Source organism: Arachis hypogaea, chromosome 10 (assembly GCF_003086295.3).
Source record: "Arachis hypogaea cultivar Tifrunner chromosome 10, arahy.Tifrunner.gnm2.J5K5, whole genome shotgun sequence".
Lineage (NCBI taxonomy): Eukaryota > Viridiplantae > Streptophyta > Magnoliopsida > Fabales > Fabaceae > Arachis > Arachis hypogaea.
In genome coordinates, this window is record NC_092045.1 from 116,111,104 (window position 1) to 116,133,597 (window position 22,494).

Consider the following 22,494-nt stretch of genomic DNA (forward strand, 5'->3'; position numbering starts at 1 on the left):
CTGCAGGTGCTCCAATACAAGATGTTGGGACTCTTGAGCAGTGCAGCTATCCCATTCTAATGATAGATCTTCAATTTGTTCTTTCTTCTTCGTATTGGCTTGTGAAGCATCACAGGGGTCAACAATGTTTTGTAGCTTTGAAATGCAGAGCTTCCCCTGCAAATTGAATTCGTCACCAACTTCTTCCAGGATTTTCTTACTTTTTGTCACATGTACTAAACTTTCTGCGATCCATAGCCGACTAGCATCTCTTTTTCTAAGACTGAGTTTTTTGGAAAAATTGAACAATAAGCAAAGCAACGTTTCAAAGTAGCTGGAAGGAAATGATAGCTTAGTAGCAGAGCAGTTTGCACATTCAAATTTGGCAGATCCCAAATGTTACTTCTAAGTACCTTATTCTAATCATTTTTCGACAATTTGGTGCGAAGAAGACTCCCCAATGCAACTGCAGCTAAAGGCAAACCATCACATTTTTTCACAATTTCTCTTCCAATTCTGTCTAGGTTGGACCATTCACTGGAATTATTTGCTCCAAATGTGTGTTCAGCAAGTAAAGACCAGCATTCTTCACTATCAAGAGATGTCAAATGGAAGATAGGAAAGGTTTGCATAGCAGAGTATTCAAGTTATCAGTATTTGTTGTTTTTGAGGTAAACGATTCAAGCACAGTCTAAGTGATCCTGAAAACCATGAAAATCCTTTGAAACACATGCCCATGCTTTTAAATCAAACTTGTCTTTAACTTCATCATCATCTTTCCAAGAAGTGAAACATTAAGCTTCCTTCTCCTATAGAAGTCCAAGAACTCATTGGAAATGATCTTATCCAACGACACCTGAAAAAAAGCAGAGAGTAATGCCCCTCCCACAATAGCAGCAGCCATATTTTCTTTGGTTTAAATAAGACCCTACAGTTACAAGTAAATAACATTATTAGTTTACAAGGGAATTAGTGTGTAAGTAAGGATTAATAGTCAAAATGGCTATAAGAAACTATGGTCTGTTCCAGGAACAATTAAGCAACGGACAAGGACTCCTGCTAAGAAGAATGAACGCAATAGGTGGTTGATTGGTTTTTGTACTATCATCTGGAATACTTGGCTGAAAAGGAATGACAGAATATTCAGAAATTGCGGATGTTATCAATAAGTCAATTAGGAGTTATAAAGAGTGGGCTAATTTTGATACTTCTACTTGTTGATGGTAATGTCAAAGATAACTACAGTTTAATTTTTTGTTTTATTACTTAGTAACTTTGTACTTTTAACTGCTCTACCTTTGTGTTGAACTTTTTGTTTAAAAAAAAAAGTCAAAATGGTCTCGAAAAGAAGCGCACACAAATTTCTCACAAACAAGTTTTTTAGTATTTGATGGATTTACAATTATACTTTAATCCGTTAATGATGATTATTCTTAAGTAATAAGTAACAATTTAAAACAAATGAATAGGATAAAATAGAGAGCCATGAGGATCAAAATGTGGTTATTGATTCTATCATATGTTATTACAATCTCTCCTTCTAATTTTGGACCTCACTAATTAAAGAAGAGAGAGAGAGAAAACTGAATTCTTACCTTACAAGTAGAATTTAGTCAGAAACCAAATGATATAATTAAAATTTAGAAGCAATTAGCAGCAAAGCTTCTCTCAATTAAGATTTTTCATTTACTTCGTATCCAGATCCAGCAGCTTCTTCTTTGATGAGAAGTAACTCAAAAATGTGGTTCTGAAAATCAGATCGGACCGATTAGTCAAACCGAAAACCGATTATAAAGACGGTCCAGTTCACTTCTAATAACCGATGAAGAAAAACCATTTAAAAACTGCTGAACCGTTTTAGAATTGGCCGGTTGAATTAAACCGATAATCGGCCGGTTCTATAAAAACGACGCCGTTTTGTGATTAAAAAAAAAATCCTGAAACACTCCCTTCTCCAAATCAAGAATCATTCGTTAACCCCATCCACCATTCGCCCCTTCTGAAGCAAACCAAAGAGAACCCTAGCCCTAGGATCCTTGCCGCCGCCGTCCACAGGTTCTCGGCGCCTCCACTTCTTCTTCTTCCCCCTGTCCGGAACCAGGTAGCTCGACTCGTCATCCCCATCTTCCCTGTCTTCTCTGTTCGTGGCTTGGAGCAGCTCGCCTTTGGGTCGCCGCTTGCCGTCGCCTTGCCTATCGTCGTCGTCTCTCCGGTTGCCATCCGTGTCTTCGTCGAAGGTGATGGATCTGTTTAATTTTGCTTTTGGTTACTGATGGCTCTGTTAGTCTGTTTAATTTTTCTTCGCATCCGCTCCTTCCTTTTAATTTTGCCATGGTTAGTGGTTACTCATGAGTGATGAGTGATGGGTCTGTTTAATTTTGCTTCTGGTTACTGATGGGTCTGTTTAATTTTGCTTCGATCTTCTTGTTCTTTTTAATTTCTGGAATTTTTGTTCAAATTTTTGTGTAATGTTTTGTAATGTTTTATAATGTTGCTGTTTTGTAATTGCTGGTTGCAGGGTGCAGGTTTAGTCTCATCACTGTTTTGGAATGTTTATGTACTAATATTTGTTGCTAATTTGTCATTGCTGGTTGTTGGTTGCTGGTTGCTGGTTGCTGGTTGGAGGTTTAGTGTGATTATTGGTTAATGTTTTGTAATGTTTGTTGCTGAATGCTGATTGTTAAGTTCAGATATGGTCTTGTTGCTGAATGCTAAATGTTTGTTGCTAAATGCTGCTGCTGTTTTTAATTTCGTGAATGATTTATTAATTTCATTGTTCTTAACTTCTGTTCTTGTTAAAAAATTTGCAATTGGTGATCTTTTGATTTATTATATGCCTCATGTTTTTAATTTCACTCTGCTCCTAGGCTTTAAAATCAGTTTATGATAACTGTGATGCAATTATTTAGTTGGATAATTGATGTAATTATTGAGTTCAAGAGATTGAGTTTTTCTGTTCTCATTACTAGTAAGACATGGATAGCTTAGAATTTTCTATTTCTGGTCTCAATATACTAATATGGATTATTATTATTATTATTATCATCTGATGCATAATTCTGATTATTGAAAATTCAAAAAGATATTTATTAGCTCTGCCATAAACAACTTAGAAAATGAAATTACTTTCACACCCCTACATATTAATAAAATCCCAAAAATGTGTGCGCCATCACAAATTTGAAATTTTTCGTTTTCAGAAAAGACGTTGATAATCTCCACTAACCACAACAATAACAGGACACGTGTCATCTCTTCATTTCCTGGTCAATCTTAAAACCTAGCCACCAGAGACACAATTGCATTTTGAGGGAATGCACATGGAGCCTCAACACCCAACAGCGGCGGTCCTCGTGTGTGAAGTGGTGGTGATGGAGATCCTCTCTTGGGTTCCTGCAAAGCCTCTCACGCGCCTGAAGCTTGTGTGCAAGTCATGGAACTCCATCATCTCTGACCCTCACTTCGTCAAACTTCACCTTCACCAATCACCCAAAAATAACATCCTCCTCTTTACGCGAACAAAACCGCTCACCCTAGACGAAGAAAAAAAATGGGGCTTAGTGTTTAGTAGCGTTGAATCTTTCAGCCAAAATCCATCATCCACTCTTGATGCTCAAGAGAATCGCTACTCTCTACACGTACAAGACTGGGTTGTGGGTTCATGCAACGGGTTGGTTTGTGTGGCCCATATTCTTGACCACCCCAACAACGATATTTGCGATATCTGGTTGCGTTTATTGAACCCTCTCACAGGGTTTATTTCAGAGAACTCGCCGTGCTTACGTGTCAATATGCATAATGCTTTTGGGTTTGGGTATGATGAGTCAAGTGACAGTTACAAGGTACTGGTTATCATTTGGGATTCTTCTGGAACAGTAACTACGCAAGTTTATAGCTTTGGTGGCAGTTCATGGAAGAGGATCAACAGTTTTCCTGCTTTTCCGTTTTCTTCTGAAGATAATGGCCACTTCATCGGTGGCACTCTTAATTGGCTAGCTCTCCGTAACCCGCATGGAGCTGATTATGATTGGGATGCTGTTACACTTGATATGTTAATGCTTGTTTCTTTTGACCTGAAATCGGATACAAGTAAACAGATTCCGCTTCCAAAGGGTATCGATGAGATCCCCGGTGAAGAGCCAACTCTGGGAGTTTGGGGGAATAGCCTGTATCTTCTTCATGATTACAAGAACACTCATTTTATTGCATGGCAAATGAAGGAGTTTGGAGATGAAAATTCTTGGACTCAATTGCTAAAGATTAGTTTTCAGCATCTCGGTGTTGAAAGGCTATTTCCAGGATTTATATTTGAGAATGGAAATGTCTTCATGTTGAGAGGCAAGCATCGTTTTGAGGAAGTTTTTTATGACCGAAGAGATAATAGTGTTAAACACGTTAAGATCTTGTCCAACACGCGTTACCTCAATGCATTTGATTATGTTGAGAGCTTGGTTCAGCCTTGTTAAAATTTGGTTCCTATTCAAAGTTTTGCTTCTGCAGCTTTTTGTTCTGTCAGCAAAGTTCAGGTCTTTGTGATTATTTTGGGTGTTTCCTTACTTTGGCTACTTCTTGTTCTTGGATCCAAATTTGTAGACGGATCACTTTTATTTTGGCTGCAAACTTTATATATACAAGTGCATGAAATTCTAACATCCTTATCATGACTACTTGTTGCGTAAGTTTATTAATTTTTGCTAACTGTTGGATGAAGTTTACAGACAAATGAAGTTGCGTTGATTTTTTCATTAGTAAGAATCTAGAACATGATTTTCTAGAGTGAAGATTGATTTTCACAACCATCCCATTGTAAAGTAGTGAAATTTTCACTTTCTTTATTTAGTTATTGGTTACTTTATCTTTTCATCACATATGTTTTGTATGGTGAACAAGCTTGATGGCAAGCTGAAACCTTATGTATAGTAGTCATGCGATTGTACTAACAGGAATGAATAATATAAGGATGGAAATAAAATATGACATCCTATTACCCTGCCAAAAGTACCCTAAGTATGCCCTATCTATGATGTAGATGCTCTATTTATGATGTATATACCTTCATTAGTTTTTTCTGTGGAAATTATGTGACTATGTTAAGGTGGTTTTGATCCTGTGTATCTCCATTTCCAATTGTGTTGGAACCAAAAAACTTACGTGTCAGAGTATTGATTTTAGTTCTTTTTTTATTCGGAGTAAATTTGTGATGCAGCATATGATTTCTTCGATCTTTAGATACATGTCTAACAGGATAGCAACTAGAATAAGATTGCTTTCTTAGATTGTTACATACATGTCTAATAGGATGGTAACTATGTGTATTCTGAATTTTGTTGCTGTGAGATAGTTAATACGAAGAAAAGATGATGAAATACCGACTGATGAGAGAATTTTTTGCCACTAGAAAAGTTAGATGTACTTAAGATCTTAAAATGATGTTGTAGAGGGATGGTTGGGAGGGGAAGGGTATCATAACAAAAACTTAATGAGGGAGCTGCTTTTAGTGTTCTATTGCTGTTTTGTCATCATAATTATCAAGTCCAAGAATTACATATCACATTAGCACCTGGAAATATAAACAACAATTTCTATCTGCAGGGTCTGGAAAATGTGACACCAATGATTACAAAGATAGACCAGAAGAGTGCAATAGAGCTTGAATCATATGGCTTGGGTACAAGAATGGTACGTAATTCCTACTAGTAGTAGTTATAGTGATTAGATCTTAGCATGTTGCAACCGTAATGTTGAGAACTTTAGATGATACAACATGTGTAGCATGTTATTGCAAGCATAGGAATGTAAGCAGTGAAGATTAAGAACCAAAATTTTATAGAACTAGAAGCAGTTATTAGGTGATATATATGTGTGGTAATTCCTTTGCCAATGTTATTAGTTCCTTTGAAATATTTACTTGTTTTCATGATTTCCATGGGTGCTATCATATCTTATGGTCAACTAGACATTTTATTACAATATCTTGTTATATTGAAGACCAAGAGCAATATTTTTAATCTTAGTAATGATGTTCTGTATGACGAGATATCCAGCGTCATGTATGCAAAAGATTATGGTCAATCCTTGGTTCTGGCTTGCAATTAAGTTGCTTGTCAACGGTTGACTTCTATGAATTCTTCTGAAATCATGCAAGCGGTTTTAAACCCTTGCATTTCATTTAAGGATACAGAAGATCAGGGTGCCGTAAATACTTTTGGTGTTCCCTTAGTTTGACTAACTGTTGTTCCTGTTCATTCATCATGCTAATTTTGGTTCTAAATATGTTGTTGGGTGAATTTATTTTGAATTTATTCAAGATAATGTCATGAAAAAGTGAGCTAGTATTTGCAAATTATAATATAATGAAGTTAGTTGTGAGTTAGGATATTGACACTGAATCTGTTTTTGATGTGAATTGCAATATTAACACCCAATATGTTTATCTGTTTAGGCTTTATTGCATTATTGTGGTAGATAGTAGAGTATGATTTAACTTTTTAAAATTTCAACCCCTGTTAAAATTCAATTCCTCTTCAGAGTTATGCTTCTGCAGTTTTTTGTTCTTTTAAGCTATTTTAAATGCTTGCCATTTCATGTAGGCGAAGGAAAAAGTTCAGGTCATTGTGATTATTTTGGGTGTTTCCTTATTTTGGCTACTTATTATTGTTGGATCACAGATTACTTCAATTTTGGGTGTTTCCTCATTTTGTTCTGTAATGTTTGAAGTAATCTTATTTATTAATTTGCACGCAGATCACTTTAATTATGGGTAAAACTTTTTATATACACTAGTGGAAATGATCTTATCCAACAACACCTGAACAGAAGCAGAGAGTTATGCCCCTCCAACAATAGCAACACCCATATTTTCTTTGGTTTAAATAAGGCCCTACTGTTACCAGTAAATAGAAGTATTAGTTTACTAGAGAAGTAGTGTGTAAGGAAGGATTAATAGCACACAGATTTCTCACAAACAAGTTTCTTAGTATTTGATGGATTTACAATTATACTTTAATCGGTTAATGATGATTATTCTTAAGTAATTAGTAACAAGTTAGAACAAAAGAATAGGATGAAATAGAGTCATGGGGACCAAAATGTGGTTTATTGATTCTATTAGCAGATGTTATTACAGTCTTTCCTTCTAATTTTGGACCTCACTAATTTAGCAGTAGAGCTTCTCTCAAGATCCAGCTGCTGCTTCTTTGATGAGAAGTAACTCAAAAGTCAATGTCAACCTTAACAAAAAAAATCAATAAATTGATCTGGACTAATATTATTATTATCAAAATTAATTGATGCATAACTCTAATTATTGAAAATACAAAAAGATATTTATTTCAACAAATTAAAAGAGCATGTGCTTTGTATTTTTAAGAGAAAATGACACTTTTTTTTGAGAAATGTCAAAAAACTTCCCTTTTGCTCAATTTAAAAAACCTACACATTTCTCTCATAAAATAAAAATAAGGTGCACTTTAATGCATCTTACAAAACTATCCTTAAATAGAAATGATATATATGCATATTAAAAATAATTTCTTTTGTTGATTTAAATTAAATGTAAAATATTTATGTTATTAGTATAAATAATTCCAATTTATTTGTATTTTATCATTAATGATGAAATATATATAATGTTAAATTAATTTTTTTTAGCAATTAAATTTTTTTATAATGTGGTAAAATATTTAAAACAAACACATTTATTATACTAATAAAATAGATATTTTCTTTATTATTATTATTATTGAAGAGTATTTTTGAAAAATGAATTAAAATGTATTTTATTATAATATTGTAAAAAAGTGTAAAATTTATAAATAAAGAAATAAAAAGTGTAATTTAGAGATTTCTAAAAAAGGACAGATATTTATATTCTTTGTTGATTTATCAGAGTTGTGAGAATATATATATATATATATATATATATATATATATATATATTTATATAAAACTGGGAAGAAACTCATGTGCAGTCGACTTCACGTGAAGTTGATATCTGAGAATCCTTAGATGATTTGACTAAATTTTCATCTAACGGCTCAGATATCAACTTCATATGAAGTCGATTTCACCTAATTTTTCATCATAAAACTGATGTTAAACAGCAGTTACCAAAAAAAGGTTTATTTAATGAATGTTATAGAAAGCTAATAATTAAAAAATAAAATAAATATTCTTCTAGCACATTTAATGTGTAAGACACTTAAAACATTTTCAATTAATTTACATTTTCTATTCAAATTTTTTACTTAAAATATTTTATTAACAAAATTTTTTATTTTTTAATAATGGATAAATGTTTCATTATATCATGGACTCGGAGGTCTCTTTCTAAAATAAATTAAGCTGCATGTTCTTAACTATAGAAAATGTTGAACTCATGGTTCTCTTTGGTAGTGCAGTGCAGGAAAATTTTTCAAAAATGTCACTTTTAAGGATTGAAAGAACTTGTCAATCCAACGTTCTTATGGTTGTATATTTCTAACTAAATTTATGTTGGATAAAAAAATCTTTCCCCACATTCTAGAATGCAGTACATGGGTTGGTAAATTATCATGAAATTAAAAATGGGCAATCGAGTTATAAAATCTATTTTTAGTGTATATCTACCCAACTGACCAACCACCAACAATAATAATAATGTATTTATAATTCATAATTGATCATTGAATCTTATTCATAATAAAAACTTCAAATTCAAAAACTCTTCAACTATGGAAAGTGCAATAGTCACAACAGAAATCCAATCCAACTCTCTTGAGTTTTGACATTAGAGTAGATATACAATTCGCGTATTTTTATATATGTCTTAATTTCATAGTGCAGTATTTAATACAGTTCAACAATACAAGATATAAATTTAATGTCTTTGACACGATATATGTGTCAGGAATTACAGCTTAATTTGTTAGGACTTTGCAAGATACAAAAAGGATAAAGGAGTCTAAGAAGATTTTGACTTTAAATTAAGTAGATAAGTAATGTCTTTTTATCAATTCATTGCGTAATCGTGGTATATATATATATGTTAATTTTTGTGACATACCGACATGTTTACTTATGAAAAATTATTATGTAAATAATAATTTTTAGAGCAAAATTTCACAAATTCTAATAAGATTTATGATAAATAAAAAATGGTTAATAAAAAATATATAAAATTTAAAAAATAATAAATATTTTACTATTCAAAATTATATCGTTTCTATATTTATGTGGTAGTAAATAACAGAATATGTATTATAACAAAATACATAAATTATTTTATTTTATTTTATTTTATTCATTAATAGAAAAACATTTATATCCACCATTTATTATTGTAAAGAATCTAATTGATATTTAAAAAAAAACTAATTAATCCAATATCAAAATTCTCGAAAATCTAATTTTCATTTTATTCTAGATATTTCCTAATTCCAACCGTTTAAAATTTGATCCTATTCAAGTTGAAAAAATGCAAATTTGTCAAATGCAAGCTATATAATTCCTGTGGGAGGGTGGGTGATAATGATCTCTTTAGCAATAAGGGTGGGTGATAAGTAAACAAGTATATTCTCATAATCTCATTGTTCATAAATTCATTAAAATGTGCTATTTAAATTTAATTAGAAAATTAACTTATTTTTTCGATTATTATTAACTAACTTTTAAAAATGACTTCTATATTATAAATTTTAAATTTTAAATCTTAAATTTTAATTCTAAATTTTACATTCTCTAAAAAATAAAGATTGAAAAAATAATTTTGTAAAATATTCAAATGCATCTACTACAAAAATACCCAAACCAAAGTATCATGGAGTATTATTGTGATATTTTAGTTTAGGAGACTGAGTATAGAAATTAGAAACTTTGGTGGATCAATCTATGTGACCACTTTAATCATCACCAGAAAAAGTTAGCATTATTCCTAAAAATCCTTAGCAAACAAATGAAAAAGGAGAACTATAGAACACACAAAACGGTAACTTAACCGCTATCTTATCAGAAAAGAGAAAATAAAAAAGCATTCTCTTGCATCTTTATTCTTCTTTAGCTAAGGTGCTTGTTTTCCTTTAATTTCAACGGTAAATTTATTTAGAACTTGAATGCCCAAATTATCTTATTAGATTTTTTTTTCAGTAGGCTTGTGTTTTAATTTAGTTTCATAAAGTTTCAACGGTTATTTGCTAGAATTTGAAAGGCCACGGTTTTAATTATATGGAGAATTAGTGAATTACAGAGGTATATAAAAGATTAACAGTCTTTCTTCTTGTTGATTGAATACCAATTGAGAAAATTATGAACAAACATCGAAAGAAGAGTAGATTTGGATGGATTTGCAACATTGACATACTTTAATCATTTTACATGTTTCTTAATTATTATTTTTTTACCAGGAAGAAAGACTTTTATTCGGCAAGATAATCATACAATCATTGACAGCTAGAAGAGCCACCTACACGCCACAAAATTTTGACATTTAATTTAGAATCTATAAACAATTTAGAGAAGGTCACCGTGATCTATGATAAATACGGTGATTATATATATATATATATATATATATATGTAACGCAACCATTATCGGATATAGAATTACGTATTTACATTTTATAAAAAGTTATTATATTAATGTAAACACATTTTACTAGAATAGATTTTGATTATTCTAGTAATTATTTATTTAATTAAAAATATAAATTAATATATATATATATACTAATATATAATAAATGATTTTGATGAGTAATTTTTAATATACATAAAATATTAAACAAAAAAAAATACTACAAAATACAACGTATAAGGATTTTTTTATACGAGATCATCTATAAAGTATAAACATTGAAGATCATATAATTATATTACTCTATGACTATCAATAACATAATATCTTAATCATTTTATCATTTGTTACCCTTAAAAATTGGCTTTTTTTTTATAGAAATAAAAGTAGTGATTTTTTTTTGTGATAATAAAAATAGTTATATATTTTCACATTGTAATTTTTTGTATTTTTTAAAAATTGTTAAAGGTATACAAATTGGAGGGTTCGATTTCTATACCTTAATTTTTTTTTTAAACACAAATTGGACGGTCTGATTTTTATACCTCTACAAATCAGACCATCCAATCTATGTACACCTAATAAAACGGAGAGTCTAATTTCTACTCCTCTAATTCTACGGCTTCACGTTTAAAAATAACACTCTACTGGTCTACATTTCGAAAAAACATCCTTACCGCTCTAATATCAAACACAAAAAACAAAAAGTGTATATATATATCCAACAGTTTGTTACCTAGATGGAAGCTTCAAATTATTTCAAACTAAAAGCACATTAAAAAACTCATCATTGCACCAAAATCTAAATCTCCCTTTTTCCACTTTCACCTTTTGGTTACTTTTTTCCTTGTCCATTGCCATCATGCTCATTCTCTGGTTCATTCTCATCAAGTCTTAGTTTCTTACCGTGTTACCCACCCATATATATACGTTTGAACTTCAAATACGATTGCGAATTGATTCATCAAACACAAATAATAAATAAAAGCAGTTGAAATGGAAGTTGCCATAGCAGTTCCTATTCACTCTATGGACTTCAATTTCCACAGTAACTGCTCCTCCCCTTTCTTCACAGCACCTTCAACCCCGCAACAACAACAACAAAATGATTTCGATTTCGAATTCGAATTCAGCGGCCAACTCCAACGACCTTCCCTCTCCGCCGCCGACGAGCTCTTCGACCGCGGCATGATCCGCCCTCTTAACACCGCATCTTCCATTGATCCACCACCAACACCAAAAGTAGCAACACATGAAAGGTTAAGAGAAGAAAAACCGCAATCGCAATCGCAATCGCAACCGCAGCAACAAAAACAGAGTGATGATAGCAAAAAAGAGAAGAAAGGCCTCTCATCCTTATTCTCCGAAACTGCAATATCTTCGTTCTTGTCATCGATTTGGTTCAGAAAACGATACCGGAAATGGAGGATAAAGGATATTCTACTGTTTCGCAGTGCATCAGAGGGAAGATATAAGGACAACGATGCATTCAGAAAGTACGTGGTTCTGTCCAAAACGAAGCCGCATTACGACGAAGATGACGACGTCGGGAACTTAAGCTTCCGGTCCACAACGACGACGGCGACGGCGGAGGAGAATTCCGGTTCGGTGTCGAAACGGAGAGTTTCCGCTCACGAGTTTCATTACACGGTGAACCGGGCTGCCTCTGAGGAATTGAAGAAGAAAACAATGCTGCCTTACAAGCACGGTTTGTTAGGGTGCTTGAGCTTCAATGCAACTTCTGATTTACATCTCATTAGCTCAAGAGTTATGTCAATGGAACGTTCATGAATCATAAAAGGTTAATCTTCAGTTTGAACATCGACTGATCTGAACTTTATTCAAGAGTCTACTGCGAGGAACAGACAGAATACTCAACCAATATCCATCAGGCCAAAGCCCAATGACTAATCCTTCGGGTACGAGGCAAAGTGGGCGACTCTCCCAAACACGCAAGTTTCATTCTCATCCTCCAATGAGTATCGAAGCCAGAAAAGATGGTTAAGGAACACAGATACTCATCTATATGTGCCAACTTGCGTTGGTTGGTTTGAAATTGGTTAGCTTGGTAGCGCGGTGCATATATGTCATTAATTTCATTCATGTTGTTTCCGTTTCATCCACAAGGTGATTGAAAAATGAATGAGAAGGGGCGTTTCAATTTACACACAAGAATAGAGAATATGGATTTACATTTACTACACAAGGTTATTATTAGTTATGTCTATTTTCGTCTTTTACGCTTGTTATGTTTTTTGTACATTGTATGTGGTAGTGGTAGCTTTCAGTTTTTGGTATATCGTGTTTATTCAACGAAAATCTATTTCGACTTTAGCGTGATCATGATTTTGTCAAATACAATTAGAAGGTTGTATTAGCTTAACACGTCATGTTTGCAGAACAACTTGCATGTATTTTATGCTTCACTGGCGTGTGCTTATGAAACTTATTTTGTTGAAAATTAAAAGCGTTATTTGTCAAACTAAATGAAGTATGATTGACAGAATAAAGAAATAATTTAATTTTGATCCAGTAATTTACACTATCATATTATCAGATACTTAGTTCATGTGGTATTTATTGGATAAAAAAACTACAAGTGTTTTACCGAGACTACAAATGCAACAAAAAAAAGAAAAACGCCATATTTTATTAAGTAAAATATTTTGGCTGATTTTTTTAATTTCATTTTCTAGAATTTGGAATTGACTTCAATTTTCTGAAATAACTCTTAAACGTTAGGAAAGAACTCCAGCATCCTTGAACAGGAAATCACAATATTCAACTAATAACATTTGCAAATTTGTAGCACAGCTCACTACTCTGAATAAGAATAATGAATGTCAATTCAACACTTAAAAAATCACTACCATTCATTAGCAATGCCATACAAGACTGCAACCCTGCTAGAATCCCCTGAACTTGTACCACAGATTTCAGTGACATCCGGCAATAATGCTGTGCCCGGCTACTAGGATTCAGTCCGTTTCCTCAAGTCGTCGCATTTCTTCAAAATCTTGGCAGTTTTGAACTTCTACAGCTACTGGAGATTCCAGCATGCAGATTATCAATGTCTGCTATTGTAATTTCATGCAAATCATTGTCAATGAGTCTAACTTTTGCATTCAGCTTTATCTATTGCTTTAATCATTAACAGCATTCAAATCTAAATAGTAAATACTATATAGTCTTACATGAACTTACATGTCCAGAGATAGTTTCTCAATTTAAGCAGCACTCCCACACCGTTTACATCCTTCATAAAAAGTAACTCCTCGAACTTGAAATCTAAAGGAAATTAAAAAATTTTTTTTGTCATATTTGGTATTATGGAATACTATGAAAGAATGGGAATGGGAACGGAAATAAATGAATTCATCATTCCTATTGCATCCTATTGTTATTGTAGACATACCTGTCATTAGGAATTTAGAAAGCAGATCAATATGGGAGACAAATTGAAATCTCATTCTTGACAAGAACCCGTCCCTGCATTCCAAGTCCTTAAGCACAATCATGCTAGATATTTAGCATGAAGGGGTAGTTCAAACTTCAATGCAACAAGTTCAACACAACGAAAAATATTATGTAGTTGCTGGAGAATATGTGAACTTCCCACCATCAGGTAGCAGGCCATCCTTGGCCATATCAACTAGGACATTTATTGCAGCATCCATGTTACCTTCTTTGAAGTTAATTTCAAGAAGTACTTTCGCTAGCTCGGCTTCACTGAGCCTGCAGCTCCTCAATACATTTTGCATTACCTGACTCACCTCGTCATTCATCCCCTTTCCAGATAGAGCTTTAACTAGAGCAATCACCGTTACAGTATGAGAAACAAAACCATGACGCACCATCTCCTTGTACAAATTGTACGCCTTATGAACATTTCCACCTCTACAATGTCCATGTATCAATAAATTATAAACTGCTTCATTGGGCTTATAATTCTTCTCAAGCATTGTCTCAACAACTTGATCTGCTTCCTTCATTAAACCCTTCATGCAGAATCCTTTGACAAGAGCAACCACACTCTTAAATTCATTGTTACTGCAGTTTTGTATCAAAGTATCGTATGTTACATCATTTGGTATAGATCCATCAGAAAACAACTTCAGAAGAAGCTTTTTTGCTTCTCTTGTCCTAGCTTTTTTATTAAGTCCATTAATAAGAACACTATAGGTAACTACATCAGGCAGAAACCCCTTCTTTATCATTTCATCATGCAAATGGAGAGCCTTACCTAGTTCCCCTTCCACACAATAAGCATTTATCAAACTAGTGTAGGTACATTCATCGGGTGGAAGACCCCTGTTCATCATTTCTTGGAAGAGATCAAACGCTTCACCCAATTTCCTCTGCTGAGAGAGACCTTGAATAAGCGACGAATATGTGACAGCATCAGGCAGCACACCCCTTTCAACCATCTCAAGCTTCAACTTGAATGCCTTTCCCAACTCTAGAATTCGGCAGAATCCAGATATAACTGTGCTATAACTCACAACATCTGGGGACAACCCCCTCTCAACCATACCCCTTAAAACTCCCATGGCTTCTTCCATCCTCTCCAAAACACAATATCCATGGACAAGTGCATTGTAGGTTATAATTGACGGCCAAAATCCACTAACAATCATTTCACTCAAAACCTTATAAGCCTCGTTCAACAACCCCTGCTGGCAGAAGCCATCAATTATAGTTGTATACGTCCTCTCATTTGGGCTCAGCCCTCTAACTCGCATCTGATTCAAAAACTCCATCGCACGGCCTAAATTCTTAGCCTTGCACATACTATTGATCAATGTGGTGTAAGTAACAACATTTGGAGACAGTCCCTTCCTTGCCATCTCAGCATGAAGAACAAGTGCCTGGTGGAAATTCCCTTCTTTACAGTATCCATTAACAAGTGTATTATAAGTCACCTCGTCTGGTGCCAAGCCTCTCCTCTCCATCTCCAAAAGCAATTCCCTCGTCTCACTCATCCTCCCCTCGCGACACAATCCATTCATAACAGCATTATATGAAACCAGATTGGCTTCCACCCCCTTCCTTGACATCCCCCTCAACAACTCGAAAGCCTCCCCCACCCTCCTCGCTTTACAACATCCATCTATCAAAGTGTTAAAAGTAACCACATTTGGCAAACACCCACTCCTCTCCATCTCACGCATTACACCAAACCCTTCCTCTAACCTCCCTTCAACAATAAACCCCCTAATCAAAACATTATAAGTATATATATTTGGCGACACACCATTTTGATTCATATCCCTCAACACATACTCTGCATCGCTAACAGACAGCTTAGACCTCATAATAGCATCAAGCACTGTGTTGTACGCTAGCACACTAGGCATAAACCCGTGATCTTTTGCCAAATGAATAATGTTCATTGCCTTGTGAGTTAAATTAAGACGAGAATAAGACTTAACAAGCAAGTCAAAGACCGCAGAGCTGGAGTTGCAGGAGTGATAGGAGTCCCTGAGCTGGTGGAAAATGAGGGATCCCGTGGGGTCGTTTGGGGAAGTGGATAAAATGACTTCCTCAGCAAGGGATTGGGCATGGTTGAAGAGCTTGAACCGGGTGAGAAGATGAAGAGCAAGGCACTTGCAAGGGAGGGTAAGGAAAGGGTGGGGGCGAGCCCATTGGAGGAACTTGAGGAGGAGGGTGTGGGGCTTGTGGTGTTGAAGAGTGAGGAGGGCATAGGAGGCAGCATTGGGAGTGAAGTGAGGGGAGAGTGTGGGGAGGCAATGGGGATGACGTTTGAGGTACGTGATGGCCCTGTCGCCTATCAGGGTGTCTGAGGATGAGAAAAGGTTCTGGCTTTGGGGTTTGGGAAAGTCCATTGTGGGTTTTGGATGGTCCATGGGAGCACCAGTGACAGGGTTGGCAAGATGTTAATGCTGCCTGAAAAGAGCATAAAAGAATATGTTTTACTCAGAAATCCATACTGAATCACCCTCTACTCTTCAAAAGTCATACAAATATAAATATCTAGCTAGAACTAACACTATTCTCTCTCAAACTAGACTTCAGAGAACCAAATCAGCAAAACTTATGGGTTGAGAAAGGTTCAGAAAATTGAAGTACCAAAAATCAGAGTATAGGCAACCTCTTAATAATGCCCAATAATTCACACTTCATTATATACTACACCATTTACCATGATAGAAAACTAACCTAACAGTTTGGCATAATCACCGTACAAAAATTCAGTAACTACAATTTAAAGCTTAATCCACAAATCATGTATATTGTACTAATTAGTTAGCATTACTCAATAAATACAATCACAGACACCGGCAACATCTACCAAAGACTGTAAATAAATAACTGAATCAGTATCAATGAGTTTTTTTTTTTTTTTTTTTACCTTTTTAGCCTTCTTCTCTTCGCTCTGTCTGTTCCATCAATTACACCACCAGCACACTCGTACACGTCGGCGACAACCGAATCAGAACCGGCGACGTCGGGGATCTCAAGGTGCGGCAACAATAGACGTCGTGCGGCAGTGCACGGCGGATCACGATTCACGACGGGTGGCAGCTTAGGCAGTTATGGTTCCATTTGGAGGGAAGATGGGAGCAAGGAGCTGGCTTCTCCTGGATCAACTCAACCCGGTTCGATACTGTTGGGCCCAACATGCACTTGGATTATGGTTCTAATTTCATTTATTGGCCCAATTGAATTTTTCTTTTTTTCACTATTTTCTTTACTCAACAACCCTATTTAGAAATAAATTTAATTTTAATAGACTGTTAATATAAAAAAATTTAGCCAATCAAATTTAATTTTATAGATAAAAATTTACAAGATAGACCTAAAAATAGTTTTTTTTACTAATATAATAATATATAATTGAATTTATATGTAAAGCTATTGATATTGGGTTAAAATTAAATTTATATTTTTATATCTATATATTATACTATATATAATAGGAAGAGCAATACTATATAATCAGTAAATATTATGATTTTGGGTCAAATATTTATCCAATAATAATTTATAATCATATTTATAAAAGTTTATATACAAAAAACATATAATTTGTATATATATTTATTGAATTTACACACATAAATTAATATAGTTTGTATTTATATTTTTAAGAGTTTGCACATATAAATTACTAAAATATATTTGTTGAAGAAAATTTAATGTTTATACTGATAAAATAATACTAAAATTATTAAAAATTGGTAAACTCCAAAAGTTTCTCTGATAGGAATGTAAAAAATAATTAGTGTAATTTTTTTTCAACAATTCTCTTCATCATGAATGCTGTATAACAAAAAAAAAAGTTAATTCTAAGAGTTAAACCTTTGACTTTCAATTCTTATTATTATTATCATTATTATCATTATCATTATCATTATCATTATCATTATCATTATCATTATCATTATCATTATTATTATTATTATTATTATTATTATTATTATTATTATTATTATTATAATAAAAGTGAATTAGTAGGCAGTGACCATTAATATAGTAGTTCTTATAAAGAACAAAACAATTAGCTATAATTAGAGATAAAATCTCTCAATCATATTCATAACAATAGCAATACATGGTGATGCTAGCACGCAACAATTTTATAATGTTTGCAACATGCCGCAAATATATGGTTACAAATGAAGGTTGAGAAAAGAAAGGGTGCTCTTAATATTCACGTTTGAGACTAAATATTCTTCTGCAGCACTCTCTACAGCTTCATTAGCTCTCCAAAGCTGTCAAAGTTAGTCTTACTTGTATGCTTCACCATAAGCTGTGAGCATTATAACTGCATTGGGAAGAGGAAGTTTCTTCCATATTGCAAAGTTTATCTGCTCATTTCTTTCTTTAGCTTATAAGGAGGAATGAAAGTTAATTCCTCAAATTTGATACAACTTTTTTGCTCTTATCTGCCAATGAAATGAAAGCCTTAACAAGCTCCTCCTTAATCATGAATAGAACAGAAGCTGCAAAAACACTCTGTACTATCTTTGTGCTCATCCCTTTATAAAAACCAGGCAATCCTTCATAACGGATCATTTTCAGTATTGCATCAAAGGTACCTGCATTTGTAACACTAGAAAAGGTCAAAAGAAAAAAAAATTGAAAAGTTAAAGTGGTATTGTGGAAAATAACATTATATAAAACAACAATGTAAAAAGTCCAAAGGAAGAGTTGATATGCATGGAATCTATCTAAAAGCAAACCTGAGTATCTTAATGAGTTACTAGCACCAATCTCCTGTTTTGCTTGAAGCCTTGACTGCAATACGAAGTTATAAAATTCATTAGGCATATACAAGAGAACTAGATCTGCAAAATAGTCACTTCATATATATATATATGGTTTTACCTTGACAACCAGTAAGGGATATGTTGAAACGGTTGCTCCAAGTTTTGCTAATGCTCCAAGGAGAAAGACCTTGAGAGATGAATGTATGTGTTTAGAAATAAAGAAGAGTCGAATTGAATTTCAACAAATATCACAGAGATCAATATAATTTTCCATCAAACAAATTAAAAGGGGTTTCTAACTGTGCTCTATACCTCCAATGCAGTTACATTACCCTGCTTCTTAGACGATCGTGCCCTTAGACGCTTTAATGAGCTCTCATAAATCATAAACTGTATTGATGGATTGCAGACCTGTAATTCAAATTCCAACTCTTAAAAAGATTATATATCTAAATCTTCTTCATGAACTTAACACATCAATGTAACAGATGATGAGGCTAACCATAATAAGTGCAGGGATGACACCCTTCCAAAATCCAACAATACCAGCTTCACTATACACTTCATTAGCCTTTCATCCAAAACAAAATCAGCATTATCAAAAGAGAAAACATCTCATGTGACCAGAAATATGACAACTCTAAAATAGCATGTACTTTTCTTTCAATACTACAATGACAAATCTAAAATTGAAGTATGTCCTGAATCATTCCCTGACCAATGTGACAACATAAGCGATAATCGAAAGTAGAATGTGCAAGAAGAATCCAGAGACTAACTGCATGTATAGTTCCATATGGCCGTGGTTTCTTAGAATCAAGTTCAGCCAATTTCTCTCGTAATATTGAGCCTGCTAAGCTGCTTTCAGAAGCTGCCATCCTCAAGGCCTCTTTCTTTTCCTCCATGATTTTTCTTTCTGCTTGAGTATGTGTCTAGAATCAAACAATAAGTAAATGTCACATTGAAATTGGACCCAAAACATGGTTGCATTGTTTATATAATGCATCATGGAAATTGGACAATGACCATTATTAAGAATTCTAAGGCACTCTATACCACATAACCTAGGAATGCCAATCTTAGATTATAAATCTTAATATGAAAAGCAATCATAATGACATACAAACTCAAAATTGTAGTGAAATATACAGTATTGAATGCGCGGCACCTACCTGCATACGAGTCACAAGAACCCATATTGGGTTTGTTAGCAGCACATTCAAGGACCTGCAAAATGAGACAATTACAGCAATATAAATAACAATACAAATCAAAGAATCAAAATGAGAGAAAAGTAGAGATAGTATTGTTCACCCAGCAATAGCAGCAACAACAAGCCAACCAAACATTCCAACAGTACCATCTCCATGGCCTTTAAGTTTCTAGCAGCTGCAATAGCCACTGCCTTGTTCTTGAAAATCTGATAGAAGTAATAGTATATTCCCTGACACCATTTGAAATAGCATAATTCAGATGAAACCCTAACAATAACAACACAAAATACACAATCATCATATCACAGAACTAAACCTTGAATAACATTGAAATTGATAACCTGTGAAGCAGCAGTTCCAAGCAGAGAAGGCTTAAGGCCACTGTAGAGTCCACCCCAACCCTCACCTCCAATTACCTGACCAAAAAAAATAATCATAAATTTTATAAACAAATTAAAACATGATCCGAAATAGGGAAAATAAAAGAGAACAAAATAAAAAGAGGAGAATTAAATTAAATTAAATTAAATTAACACATGAAGGATCTGAAGAAGAGTGCCAGGAGCAGAAGTAGTGGTTGTATTGGAAGACTGAAGAAGCAAACTCTGCTTGTTCCTCTTCAGTGTTCTCTCAGTTTGCTGACGCGTGTTTACCTTCAAATTGCAATGGAAAATTGATTAGAATACTAATAAATAAATAAATAAAATTAAGAAGAAGAAGAAGAAGAAGAGGTACCGTTTGAAGAGGATAAGTTATGATTTGAGCAATGATACCGCCACCGGCACCGGCCAAGCCATTTGCTAGGGCGTTTGATTCTGACATGCTGCTTCTTCTTCTTTTTTTCTTTTTTTTTTTTTGGTTCACTTCACAATTCAGAATTTCACATAGATGTGGCAGAAGAAGAACGGATAGAGGAGCTCAGAAACTGAAGCTGAGTGAGTTTTGGTCAATTTTGTTTCTTGTTAATTCCGAAGGTTTTGATATGATTAGTCAGTACTTAGTTGAATATGCTTATCAAACAGTTATGACTTGTGGTTGTGGTGTAATAACTGCCTCAGCCCTCATGGTTGTTATTTGTTAACCTCATATGGTAGTTATACACTGTTAGAGTGTTATTTACACTCTATTCACTTGTGTAAATGAAAAGAGTAAGTTCGTAATAAGCTGTCAATGGGCCAGCCTTACTCTCGCTTTATTTATGGGTTATAATTTTCCAGGCTGTTACCGCCACTTCGACTGGTTAAACGGATTGGTCCGTTTACTTTTTTTATTTTATATTTTAAAAATTATTTTGACAAAAAATTATTATTTTTAAGTCAAAAATATTAAATAAACCATATTCTTTTAGTTAATTAATCGAATTTTCGAGTCGGATCGAAAGAAATATCGGCTAAAAATATTATACCTTTTGAAAAATATAAATGTTATTTTTTTTGTTAATCGGAATCAATTTATTTCGCCTAAAATTTAAATAAACTTAATTTTAAAAACAAAATTCACCCATTTAAATAAATAAACATACTAATTTAGTTCATTTTAACTATCCTAAATCCTAACAAACTTTATCGTTGCTCCGAATTATAAGGAGAGTTTCATTATCATTATGCATATGAAAAAATTAAAAAATTCCAACTAATTTTTCCATACTCATTTATCCGGATAGAATTTTCTCTATAATGCTTTGCCCCTCTCATTTTATAGTTAGATGTACAAGTACAACAAAAACAAAAGTTTTTGGTATCATCTTAGAAAACTTTCCCAACTAATAATTTCTCTTTATATATAGTTATATTTAAACACAAAATTTTTTTTTTTCACTTTTGCTTCTAATTCTTGATAAATCGTTAATCCTAAACAGATTAATCCCAACACCCAAGCTTCTCTTACCTCAATCTTATATTCTTGAAACACAACCATATTTCTTCTCCTCCAAATTAAACTTCATATACTATATGCGCAAAAGATATTCTTAATTATCCAGTTTAAAGTATAATTACCTAATGACTCCATTTTCATGTAATCTCCCCACACTATATGTTTCTAATTTTGTTTCTAGTTATACAATACAGACCAAAACAATTGAAGACTCCTTTATACGATCTACACTGCAGAAAGCAATCTTTTAGCACTCAGCATACAATCACGCCACAAGGATGAATAATATTTTGAATTCAACTCTCAAAATAAATTATTTTTCAAAAAATAATTGACAAATTAATTCCTAATTTTTTTAAAAAAATATCAAATAAATTAATTAAAAAAATATAATGTTACTCTTATTTTTTACAAGCTAATTCGCACATGATTTATTTACATTATATATTTGAATAAATTTAACCAAAAAAATGATATTATTAAAATTAACGTCAGAATTATTTATTTTCATTAATTTATATTAAAAAAAATTTTTATGCATTATGTCACTATCTAAGTCTATATTCCAATGTAAGAGTGATAATGGGGTTGATATTTGTCCTATTCGACCCGTTTTGCCATACAATAATATGCATGAAATCCG

General features: G+C 33.3%; 3 protein-coding genes and 1 pseudogene across 10 annotated transcripts; 2 read left to right on the plus strand and 2 right to left on the minus strand.

Annotated features, from left to right (window-relative positions):
* Window positions 1-1,908: 1,908 nt before the first annotated feature.
* LOC112717059 (F-box/kelch-repeat protein At3g23880) lies at window positions 1,909-7,118 on the plus strand. Of its 3 annotated transcripts, none has more exons than XR_003160553.3 (4): window positions 1,919-2,216; window positions 3,180-4,505; window positions 5,572-5,658; window positions 6,724-7,118. XR_003160553.3 is itself a non-coding variant. In XM_025769160.3 (2 exons), exon 2 carries the CDS (start codon window positions 3,294-3,296, stop codon window positions 4,443-4,445), a length of 1,152 nt encoding a protein of 383 aa, XP_025624945.1. In that variant the 5' UTR covers window positions 1,909-2,216; window positions 3,180-3,293; the 3' UTR covers window positions 4,446-4,631. The 3 variants fall into 3 exon arrangements, 1 of the variants encoding a protein (XP_025624945.1); XR_003811902.2 differs by having other exon boundaries at window positions 2,076-2,216; window positions 3,220-4,505; XM_025769160.3 differs by lacking the exons at window positions 5,572-5,658; window positions 6,724-7,118 and having other exon boundaries at window positions 1,909-2,216; window positions 3,180-4,631.
* Window positions 7,119-11,256: 4,138 nt separating this feature from the next.
* On the plus strand, window positions 11,257-12,734 carry LOC112717060 (uncharacterized). Its single transcript, XM_025769164.3, has one exon. The coding sequence runs from the start codon at window positions 11,525-11,527 to the stop codon at window positions 12,317-12,319; it is 795 nt and encodes a 264-aa protein (XP_025624949.1). The 5' UTR covers window positions 11,257-11,524; the 3' UTR covers window positions 12,320-12,734.
* Window positions 12,735-13,288: 554 nt separating this feature from the next.
* LOC112717056 (pentatricopeptide repeat-containing protein At5g39710) lies at window positions 13,289-17,174 on the minus strand. Of its 6 annotated transcripts, none has more exons than XM_025769153.3 (4): window positions 16,902-17,174; window positions 13,944-16,435; window positions 13,733-13,816; window positions 13,289-13,602 (listed from the first exon to the last, which is right to left on the minus strand). In XM_025769153.3, the coding sequence occupies exon 2, from the start codon at window positions 16,393-16,395 to the stop codon at window positions 14,113-14,115; it is 2,283 nt and encodes a 760-aa protein (XP_025624938.1). In that variant the 5' UTR covers window positions 16,396-16,435; window positions 16,902-17,174; the 3' UTR covers window positions 13,289-13,602; window positions 13,733-13,816; window positions 13,944-14,112. The 6 variants fall into 6 exon arrangements, with proteins under 6 accessions (XP_025624938.1, XP_025624939.1, XP_072061667.1 ...); XM_025769154.3 differs by having other exon boundaries at window positions 13,289-13,605; XM_072205566.1 differs by having other exon boundaries at window positions 13,289-13,571; window positions 13,723-13,816; window positions 16,902-17,172.
* An 876-nt stretch (window positions 17,175-18,050) lies between these two features.
* Window positions 18,051-21,032, minus strand: LOC112717064 (peroxisomal nicotinamide adenine dinucleotide carrier-like; annotated as a pseudogene).
* Window positions 21,033-22,494: the final 1,462 nt, after the last annotated feature.